General features: G+C 37.5%; 1 protein-coding gene across 1 annotated transcript in view; it reads right to left on the reverse strand.

The window, feature by feature from the left end:
• RAPH1 (Ras association (RalGDS/AF-6) and pleckstrin homology domains 1) overlaps nt 1–12,031 on the reverse strand; it is a 188,850-nt gene that overhangs the window by 6,276 nt on the left and 170,543 nt on the right. The window contains 8 exon segments of the mRNA XM_026681279.2: nt 1–385; nt 1,532–1,677; nt 4,866–4,986; nt 7,146–7,244; nt 7,609–7,719; nt 9,047–9,190; nt 9,698–9,763; nt 10,828–10,949. Coding sequence (XP_026537064.2) covers nt 1–385; nt 1,532–1,677; nt 4,866–4,986; nt 7,146–7,244; nt 7,609–7,719; nt 9,047–9,190; nt 9,698–9,763; nt 10,828–10,949 — 1,194 coding nt within the window.

Here is a 12,031-nt window from a genome sequence, read left to right on the forward strand (position 1 = left end):
GAGGCGGAGGAGGTGGGGGTGGGACTATACCATTTGGAGGTACTAAATTCTGAGGTATTCCTGGAGGCGGGAGTGGGGATGGTGGCTGCTGTATTGTGATAGGTGATTTGTAAAGAAGCCCACCATGCTGAGAGGCATTCTGTAGTCTTGCTATAGTGCTATATTTCACAAACACTGTTGCTGAGCTGGTTCCAGATGGCACAGACTGACCAGGAAGAGGGGGAGGAGGGGGAGGGGGAGGAGGTGGGGGTGGAGGTGGGGGAGGTGGAGGAGGTGGAAGGGGAGGTGATGGTTGTGATGCTGAATATGGAGTAGCTATTTTAGTTTGTGGAGATAAAGGTGATACAAGTGAAGTGAAAGGTCGGTTTATTGAGTCCATTCGAGCCTAAAGGAGAAATGAAAGCGAAATGTTCAAAAAACAAATTCATGCAAATATCATTTATACTGGCAATTATGATCCTGTGTGCTCAATACACCTAATTAAGCTGAATTATGAAACCCTGAAGAAAAAGTGTCATTTAACTTAACAAATAAGGGTAACAGACAAAAACTACACAGCAGCTCGTGTGAGATCGCAATTCCACTAAGGACTGTGGACATTGCAAAAAATCTCCCTTTGGGATAAAGTGGAATTCCTTCACAATTCTAGAAAAAAAAATATGCTGAAGAGCTGAAAAAATATGTGAACAAGCAATTATGATCAATAGAGTGAACGCAGAGTGAAAACTATCAAAACCTCCATATGATAGCATAAAGAAAGGCATGCACAAATATTTTGTGGGAAGAAATAAATAGTCAAGGAGAGAAACAGAACAGAAGGTATTGATTAGTTCTGGTCAAGGTGTTAAGGTAATTTAAGTAAGTTAAGGCATGTTTGTATGGAACCGAAATAAGGAAATCCACATTAAAGAATGCCTTGTCTTCCTGATTATGCAATGCTTTCGGTTAAATATTATAAAGCCAAGAATTCCATTGCAAAAAAGGATCTGAAGTTTGGCAAGCAATAGCATACTGGAGATCTTTCATTCTGGGCAATGTAACCCAGGCTAAACCAGAACTACACAGTGGGTGGCATGACAGGGTCAAATTAAACTAGGAGAGCTTCAAGCACTTGTGAACTGATCAACAAATGTAAAGATTAGAACTCGGGAAAAGTTAGTTTGCATGATTTGGTTTGCATCATTCCCCCAGGTTAATAGTTCAAACAAAGCCCCTGACCTTAACTCTACCCCTGGCTTAAGCCATCACTGCAGTGGAGCACAGAGCTGTTCCAGGTTTTGCTTTTGCCACATGAGACTGCAGGGCAACAGGAAAAACAAGAACAAAAACACAGCATGAAACACAGGGGATCAGGGGACAGGGAAACCAATGGGGGACTTCAAGCAACTTTTCCCCACCATTTTCAGAAATCAGGAGGCTTTGTTGGCTTACACTTTGCACTTTGGCATTTTGCATTAAAAAAACCCAGGACCTTCAAACAAGTCCAGATTTTGTAATGGGAACATTCCCTCGTAACAATGCTTATACTTACGTTAATCTTGCTAGATTCTTCCAACTGAGTTCCCCTCTTCCAAGCTTCTGAAAAGATGGAGCTAACAATACTTTGGGAACGGACATGTCCTGTTTGAGTGTCTGAAACTCCACTGTCAGACTGATTTGAGTGGTTGGACTGAGATTCTGTCAAAAGAAATATGAAAAATATTTGAAATTTTTGTCCTCATTAAAAAGATTCACAACTACAGTGGCTTAGATGGAGCACTATCACTCTACATTGCCATGGTGAACTGGATGGTATATAATAAAACGTTACTAAATTTGGGGGAGGAAAAGAGCAAGACAAAGCAAAAACCAAATCTTATTTTGATGCCAGTCATATAAACATACTCTCAATGTACAGATTCTCTTCACTTGATCACCAATTTAAAAGGTATCATTTAGGTCATATCAAGCTCAATGAAGACTTCTAAATTAAAGTAGTCCTAATTGAAATTGCTGTAGTTTTTGTTTGAATTTATCCTTTGGTTCCACTTTAAAAACATTTTTATTCCCCCCAAATAATGAACCAGAAGCTGATTTTCTGTAAGGTAATTAATCAGTGCTTGAACACCACTTTCTTCTATATGATTCTTGAAAAATGCTCTATTTTTCCATTTTCTTGGTTTATCTTCATAAGACTTAGTTTCTAGTCCATTCACTATCCCCATTGTCCTTCTTTAAACAGTTTTCATTTATCTGAGTATGACAGTTTGTTACATAGAATCTCACAAAGAAACTCAGTTGTAGTCTACTCAAAGCAGAACTTAGTGCAATAGCCATTACTTGAATACTTCAATTCACACAACTTTAAATTATATCTGCTTTTTAGCAGACATGCTAAAAAAACTTGGGGCCAACCAAGACCTTTCCCATGTATCATTATCAAACCATAAAACTCTAATTCTATATATGAGCAAATGACTTTTTCTTTGGTGAAGACTTTTACATCTTCCTCTACGAAGCTTCCCTTGCTATTGCTAACTTTACAGGATAATTTGATAACAATTCTGTCCCAAGTATTATTAAATCATTTAAAGACAAAAGTTCTAGATTTCATGCTATATGGTACTCAGTTGTGTTATTTATAAGATATATAAACCTCCCATATGAAAACTGAAATTGTTTGTTTCTGTTCTCAGATAGAATCTATTTCACACATGCTATCAAAATGTCCACTGATCACCCAATGACAATTAAGTTTAATATGTCCAATTGTCAATAACTTTAACTGCTATTGCAATCAGGAGATTGTTACCTTTCCCCTAGGTTACCATTCTTCAGAAACTAAGAAAGTTGCATTTTTAATTAATAGCTATAGCTGATAGAAATCATCTAAATCCTCCCTTGTGGTATTGTTAGATGCTACTTGCTTTAGGATTTTCTCATTTTTTAAAATTTCTTTTTTTATGCTTACTGTATTATGTGCTGGTCTTTCTTTGTGTTTGGTCTGGGACTGTAAATAAATTTATTGTGTCTATTAAATTCATTCTATATTTTTAACCCTTCCTCTCATCTATCAAGCTAATTTCAAGCTTGGTGCCTGGCTTCTAGAGAGTGTCACTGGCAAATCTAGTAAAAACTTTGAGGAGGAACAACTGGTGGATTGTTTATTTCAGTGGGTTTCCAAGTAAACTGACAAATACCTTTCTGAAGTCAAGAAACATTTACATTTACAGCATTTCCAAAATCTGCTAAGACAATTGATTGATAAAAAATGAAATTAAAAATTACAGGTAGTCCTCAATTTATGACCACGATTGAGCCCAAAATTTCTGTTGTAAAGTGAGTTTTGCTCCATTTTACAACCTTTCTTGCCACAGTTGTTAAGTGAATCTTTGCAAGTGTTAAATTAGTACCCACAGGTGTTAAGTGCAGGGGTGGGATTCAGCTGGTTCAGGCAAACCAGATGTTAAATTTACATCTAGTTCGCTGAACTGGTAGGTGAACCGACTGGCTGGCCCCACCCTCCCCTCCCCTCCCCAGAGTTTCATGTTGCCCATTTTGGATGCAGGTAAGGGCAGGGTCCACGCAGAGGGCAAAAAATGGCCCTCCTGGAAGTTTTTGTTTCCAGCTTCCAGAGCCCGGGTGAGGCCGTTTTCACCCTCCCAGAGGCCTGAGGGAAGCCTGGACTCTGGGGAAGGTGAAAAACAGCCCTCCCGGAAGTTCCGGAAGTGGGCCTGTTTCTGGCTTCTGGAGGACTTCCGGAGCCCAGGGGAAGCCATTTTCGCCCTCCCAGAGACTCGAGGGAAGTGTCCGACTCTGGCAAAGGCCTCCTGACTCTGGGGAAGTTCTGGTAGGCCACGCCCACCATGGCCACGCCCACCCAGCAACTGGGCAGAGAATCAGTTGTTGGGATTTTTGAATTCCACTCCTGGTTAAATGAATCTGGCTTCCCCATTAACTTTGCTTGTCGGAAGATGATCATATGACCCCAGGACACTGCAACCATCATAAATATGACTCAATTGCTAAATGCCTAAATTTTGATCATGTGAGCATAGAGATCCTGCAATGGTCTTGTCAGGCTACAGAACTTTTCCCATTCAATCAACTAGAATGAACTTCTGAAAACTAAATGTATCAAAAGGAATCCTTTATTGAGATGAGACAATTCATGTAGGGATTAAAAGCAGTGTCTAAGGTCTCTCAGGCATGCAGAGATAGACAAAGGAGTTTAAAACCCCTCCCCTTATCTTGATGTGTATTTAGTAAAACAAAGAGCCAACATGTTAATTCCCACACCCCCTTTTTAGAACGATTTTTTCCAGAGTTTCCCAGGGCACATCTCACTGTGGAATTTTTATGGTCTCTTCATCCCTGGCTATCTTTTCCAGAAGTGATAGATTTCTGGGCATCTGGTTTTCATCCCTCCATTGTATCATGTGTAGGTTATACAAATCCGATATAAGATTAAATATATTCAGGTTACATCAAAAAGGATTTTTTTATCAGTCCCCCCCACCCCCCGCTTTCTTCCATTGAAGAAATGACAGATACATGGATCTGACAGGTCCTAAATGTGAAAAATGGTCGTAAGTCATCTTTTTTCAGTGCTGTTGTAACTGAATGATCACTAAATGAACTGATGTAAGTGAAGGACTATATTTTAACAAGATATTTTCTTAAAAAGTCCACATGGACTACTACTAATCACTATTTTTAAAATTCAGATTGCATATTTTGCTTCCACATTAGACTCCAGGCATAATTTTGATACTGAAGGGGATGAGGTAGAGAAAGAGAAACACATATATTTTCATTAGTCACTGAATCAATACATATATACATTATACACAGAAACAGCTATTAATTGGTCTGTTAGAGCTTACCTGGTAAACTAGATGAGCTGGATCCAGACTTAATACTGGAACTTGACAGGGATGTCCAATCATATGCTGATTCTGTCCTTTTCAGAGCTTCTTGATAGTTTATATATAATTGCTTCCCATACTGTACAAAATATGAAATATGAATGCTGCTTGTTATAACATTTCCAGCTGTATGACTCAAACCCAGGACAATCCCACTGCACACTCTTCGATGAAAGCAAGTATTGGAATGTTTCTTTTTAACTTTGATATGCCAAAAATGAGGTTCAGAATTACTGTTGAATTGATTAGAAATAAAATAAATAAATAAAATAAAAATGTTAAAACCTGAATGTATTTGTGACAAATAAAGGGGTTCCACCCATTGGTTGCACAAGAAGGCAGCCTGAGCAACCCTCTTCATCTGAAAGAGATTGGTATACTTAGAAAATAGCCAGAGATGTTGCCCTTAAGTTTCAGTATGATGGGGTGAGGAAATTGCCTCAAACTTGCACCAGGAAGTTTTCCCCCTCCTTTGTTTCCAGAAAATCCTGGCATTGCCTTCAAGTTATTTTGCCTACATTTAAGCTGAGTCAGACTTTTCTAATTTTACAACGGTACTGTTAAGAAAAAGTATCAATTTAAAGAAGAAAAGGTATATGGGTAATGGGATTGTGTTTCAGATTTTGTCAAAGACAAACACACTGCACAATCATGGTAAATTATCATTCATTCTTCAGAAAGTGCATTAATTGTAAAGTTACAGTTACTACTTAAGTTATCTCTTTCGTGTCCCTTGAGATGTTAGGGGTAGAGTGGAAGATGCTTTTAGCATCAAAGGGCAGGGAAAGGGATATTGGGAGGCTGCAGCCTGGCTACTACCGGAAGTGATGGGTGCTGATGGCTTTCCTTCCTTCCTTCCTTCCTTCCTTCCTTCCTTCCTTCCTTCCTTCCTTCCTTCCTTCCTTCCTTCCTTCCTCCCTCTCTCCCTCCGTGTGTGTGTGTGTGTCTCCCCTCCCTCCCTCCCAGACAGCAGGACAATCAAAGTAGTCTAGTGGTTAGTGATAGATTAGCTAATGGAAACTTTCTGGGTTCTTTTTCTTATGTTCAAATCATTTGTTGGTAAAACATCCACTGTCAATTTTGATTTTTATTGTAGTCATTTCATTTTGTTTCACACTCCTTATTCTTTGTTATTGTGCATTGCCTTGCTATGGAGGTGAGAATGTTTGTAAATTGATACTCACTGCCATCTAGAGCAGGGGTCGCCAATCTTTGGACCTGAGGGACCACCAAACTCATAATTTTAAATCCCAGGGAACACTAACCTGTTCTGTGGGCGTGGCCTAATTTGTCGGTGTGGCTTGGTGGTCATGTGACTGGCTGGGCATGGCTTGTATGTAAATATTATAAATATTTATATAAATATTAGATTTTTTATAAAATAGAGCAACTTTTGCCCAAAATCAGGCAAAGCAGGCAGGCAGATTGAGTTGCTCAAAGACTCACAGATTCATTTAGAAATCTATCTATTTGCCATTGGCTAGCTCAGTCTGTCACAATTTGCTTGCCGTGAGTCTGCTCTGAATAATAGAACCTTCAGTCCTAAGGGAGGTTCGGGTGTGCTTAAAAGCAGCGCCAAAGATCTAAAGTCTAGTTAGAAAGCAAGAAATCCAACCATTTCCTGCTTCCTAGCTAATCTAAATCTCCCGGCACAGCAGAACAGCTGATAGTCGGAAAAAGGAAAAATAGCAATTTAGCAGGCAAGTTTGCCAGGTAAGGAGTGAGTGGGCGGGGAGGCTTTCCATGGGCCATGTGGGCAGTGCAGCCTTGGGTTTCTGTGCAGCCTGGATTAATTGCTTTGGGAGGGTGCTCTGGAGGTGAGATTTCTCTGCGGTCCACCAAAATCTTCTCACGGCCCACCGCTTGGCAACCACTGATCTAGAGTACAGAAAAACACCCTAAAAAGGATTAATTACTGGCAAGGTTGAACCAGCTAGCTTTTATCTGTCACTTCGTTCAAGGCAGGAGAATAAAACACCACTATATTTACTGCTTGGTTATTTTCCTTTTTTCAGTTATTCATATTTCAGAGAAAATTATATTCTGCCATGATATTGGCTTGATTTAATTAGTATTAATCGGTTCATATTAAGAGGGGCAGAATAGGGCAATAATTAAAGTAGAAAAAGATAACAAATTTGGTTCAAGAGTTTCCCAAAATTGCAGTGGATAAAACTAAGAGTTATTCTAATATAGAATTAATGCTTAAAGAAAAACATGGACAGAAGGAGGTAATACCTTAGCAATACGGATGCCATTTATCCACTGATGAAGGGTTCTGATATCATCACAACATAAATACTTAATATATTGAGATTTCTTCTGAATTTGGGGATGCTGAAAGAGAAATATTTAATCTATTTTGATCAGATTGAAATAAGTATTTACAGAATTAAAATTAATCATAATGGAGACAGCTGAAGCATATTCAAAATTGACACTATTATTGTCTTTTTATGTTTTCATAAAAAGATTAGAATAAATCTTCCAAATAAAATGAAGATATTGTGATTTTTTTCTAATAGGGAAATAAAACCTGTACTTGGATTAATTTTAAAGAAACATTAAATCTTCTTAAACAAAAACAGTACAAGATGTCATGTCATGAAATCCATAGCAGATAGAAACAAATTGCATGAAGTTATGGACAGTTTTCTTCAATGTTTATTTATCACATCAGAAGAATTAAGTCAATAGTTACCTTTAGTACCAGACAATAGTCTGTAGGAGCTTTGTACTTGTTCCGATAATCTTGTCCATAGTAAACATTAACATGATCCAATTGAAGAAAGCACACAAGATCTCGTGAGACCTATCAATAATGACATACTTGGTCATGGACAAAGAGGTACAAATCATATCAACAAATGTCAATTCTGTCAAGGCTACTGTCTATATACAGTACTATACAAAAGTACAATACATTTGTTTGGGCACACTAAATATTGATTTGATTTGGATTTCTTTATGTTCATTTACTTTCCATTTTGTTAATTGATAAAAATAAACTATTAACACTTCTATTTCTGAAAGCATTCTTAATTTATACCACTTTTGCACAGTACTGTACATTCTCAACTAAATGAATTGCACAACCTTTATATAACAGAAACATTAGTTATTTCTATTTATTGATGAAATTTATATTTTGTCTTTTTGTTTAAGAGTGCATAAAGCATTGTCTCCTTTTTCTCCAGCACATCTCTGTGAAGCAGGTTGGGCTGAGAGTGAATGCTGGTGCAAAGTTACCAATCTAATGAGCATTTGTGATTGATGGTAGAGCAAAACCTAACTCTTCCCAGTGCCAGGCCAACATCTTAACCACTATTTCAACCTCTCATTCCAAAATATGAGGGGGATGGCTTGTCTATTATTCACAAATGTGGGGAATACCAATATGCAAATGATACAAATCACAATCCTCTTCAGAGATCTGCATCATGGTATATTACATAAACATATCATTAATAAAAATTTAAATGCCTCATTTGTATTACTATATTTTGGGTACAAGACCATTATTTTGGAAGGAAGTCTGGCCAGAAATTTGGTCAGATGTATCTGAAATCTCCTAAACAGAGTCTGTTTAATAAAGGTTTCACTGCATACACAAATGATGCATCTTTTTTATAGTAATTATCAATTATCCATTATTTAATGATATCCTCTGAAGATTAGGTGAATTTTTAACTGATAGATCCAGCTTTGGAAGAAATCATCAATATTGTACATATTACTCCAACAAAGTTTTTATATATATAAAACCCCAAAACTTTGTTGGAATAATATGTACAATATTGATGATTTCTTCCAAATCCATATTGGATTTCAGGATTCCATCGCCACAATGTTTAAAAATTATGTGCTGAACCTAGATGAAACAAGCATATTCCAGCAATCATAACAGAAGCTATAGGGGTGTGTGTGTGTGTGTGTGTGTGTATAATCTTTTTCAGGCCGCTAGTCAATTTGAAAGTGAAGGCTCAGCTTTGAACATTCCCAGTGCAATGTAATATTTTGATGCCTGCTTCATAAATAAATCATAAAAGTGCATTTTACAGTGTGTTTTGGGTAGTAAAAGTTGCAGTCAAGTGCATTTGAAAAGACGAGCATTATATGAGATTCAAAAGAGATTTCACCTTTGCTTTTCCTTTTGGAACATAGTAGATTCCAGAAGCTCGCAGAAGAAAGTAACGCTTCTTCCAAGATTTTTTACCATCATCTTTCAGCCACAGGACTCCCTCGATTTCTGGCACTGTTACTGAGCTTCCACAAAAACACTCCTAGAACATATGGGTAAAGGAATTGTGAAAAATGAACTTTATGTATTAACAAGAAACCTTTTCGTGTTAGTTGTCTATTCAGTATTTCCTTTTCTATCTCTTAGAATGAGGATGGGGAACTTCAGCCCAAAAGGATAGGTATCCTGGCCTATGGGGACTTGTATGACTTAAGCAGGGAAACAAGTTTAGCTCCCTAATCCTGGTATAAGACTCAGTCATTTAAGCATGCCGAGATAGAGAAAGTATTCTGGAAAAACACTTTTCTGAAAAACATACTTTTCCACTATTCCAAGTTTCTGTTTGGTCCTATTTCTAAGTAACTAACATTTCCTCATCGAACATCTTAATTATGGCAGATGAATACTACAATATTCTTCATTATTTTTCACGTGGCAGACAGATTTTAGTTGAATTCTGTGGGTGAGTTCTGGACTGTTTCAAGATATTAATGCAGCAGATTTCCTTTTTGTGGTTCATAGTGAAGTGGTTACCCTCTTATCAACTTACCTCCAGTAGTACTTCCTTGTTCCTGTCTGCCATTTCAGAGGTTTCTCTTTTCCCAAGAAGATAATTCTGCAATAGAGAAATAGAAGCTACAGTTGACTGATGTAAAATAATAGAAATGAAATAGCTATCTGAGTCTCATCTTTTCCTGATGCTAATAGAGTGCTATTTTTGAACAAATCTTTTCTATATGGAAACATATATAAATTTATGGGAATAATATGAAATCTAAAGGCAGGTTAAGGCAGGCATGTTTATTCCCAGATACAAAAACCTGGTCAAAAATTTAAATGCAAATACATTTTTTAATATTTCTCAGAATATTATTAGGAAGGGAATGGAAAATCAAAATAAATTTAAGAAATACTCCCTTTCAGATCACAGTTATGGTTTCAATAAATTATATTTAATAAATTTTAATGCATTAAGCATATAAAAACAACCACCACAAAGGATGTTTAAGCCAGAATGGATGTTCAAAAGTAGAAAAAAGAGCTTTATTGTAAGGACCAGACTCTTTCCTCTTCAACTGATAAGAATGAACTTCTGAAAGCTAGGTACTTCAAAAAGAATTCTTTATTGAAAGGAAGTGATCCAGGTACTAGCCAAAACAGGCATACAGATGCCTCCAGGCATACAGATGCCTCCAGGCATACAGTATAGATAAAGGGAGTTAGAACTTTATTCTGATGTGGATTTAGTCAAACAAAGAAACAACATGTTAATCCCACCCCCCTTTTCTGGGAATGTATCTTAGAAAGGTTTCCCAGGAAGTTTCTTTCAGAGCTGGAATTTTTATGGCCCCTTCTCTTGCTATCTCTCCAAGGGGTGACAAGTTTCCAGGCATCTGGACTCCAGTCCCCAGTTGTATATCATGTGCAAGTTATACAGATTCAATACAAGACTTAAGATATTCAAGTCACATCAAAAAGGATTACTTGTACCAACTCCCCCCCTTCTTCTTCCATTGAAGAATGGCAGATACACTGGATCTGACATTTGTTTCTACCCATTGATGATCTCACCATTAATTTTAATACATAATACATTATGTCTTGTTTTATTTTAAAATTTTTAATTTTTATTCTGGTCTGTGACAATAATACAAGATTGATGGAAAGCATTATACTTACTTGGGGATTTTTAAAAAGGGCATATTTTTCAATACGTTCAACAAACATCAGTTTGTTTTGACTATCTCTTGTCCAGTTCAGGAGGTTTTCGACTAAATTTTCATGGTCTTCAAAAATCCTCTCTGCATAGTTACAGAAATATAAAACCATTTAAAATTCAAAATCAAGTCATCTAATTTTATAGACTAAAGTCCTTTCCCTAATGTCATATGACAATGCATATTAATAAAAAAGTAAAATTGAAGAACATGTATATTTCATATTTACTAAAGACAGGTAAAAGTCAATTTTCCAATTACATGGTTTCTATAATGCATAAATAAATATATGCACTTTTTACTTGTGAGAACATATTCTACAAACCTATGCATATAAATGAACCCTTGCATATAAATGAATCTGTGTGTATTCATTATAATAATTTCATGGAAAGAACGTTGTCTTACCTGAACGCTTCTTCTCAGCACGGCGATAGAGAATCCACACATGGGGTAGATACATGCCTTTCTGCCCAGAGACTGAGTCCTTTTTTTTTTAACTACACCCCTCTGTCAACTGTCACTTTCCTAGTTCACGACGAAGCGCAGCTATCTGAAGGACTTTTTGGTGGCATTGGCTCTTCCTATCCTGAATGAGGGACTTGACTGCCTCTGGGGGGGGGGGGAGTAGATTCTCTATCGCTGTGCTGAGAAGAAGCGTTCAGGTAAGACAATGCTCTTTCTCCAGCATGTCGATTGGAGAATACATACATGGGACATACCAAAGCCTGGCTGTCCCTATGGGCAGGAATTGGTCTGGTCCTGAGTCCCCCTATCGACATGCACTCACTGAAGCACCTCCTGCCAAAAGCAGCCTCAGCCGAGGTGAATGTATCCAGCTTATAGTGGCATACAAAGGGAGATGGTGAAGACCATGTCGCCGCCCTGCAAATCTTTTCAATCAAGGCCTGCGTCGCCCAAGCAGCTGTAGTTGCAGCACTTTGAGTAGAATAGGCGGTTAATCATCTGGGGACCGGAATAGACTATGTCTCATAGGCCTTGGCTATACACGCCCTTATCCAACAGACTATGGTCAATAAAGTGACCTTTGAACCTAGAGAAGATGTTTGAAATGAGACAAACAGTGATTAAGTTTTGCAGTGAGGCGGAGTTCGTTTGATATATCTATGTAGTGCTGTCCTCATGTGCAGTGTGTGCCATTTCTG

Source organism: Notechis scutatus, chromosome 1, assembly GCF_049901735.1.
Source record: "Notechis scutatus isolate UNSWTSFEM ecotype Mainland chromosome 1, rNotScu1.2, whole genome shotgun sequence".
In the NCBI taxonomy this organism is placed as follows: Eukaryota; Metazoa; Chordata; class Lepidosauria; order Squamata; family Elapidae; genus Notechis; species Notechis scutatus.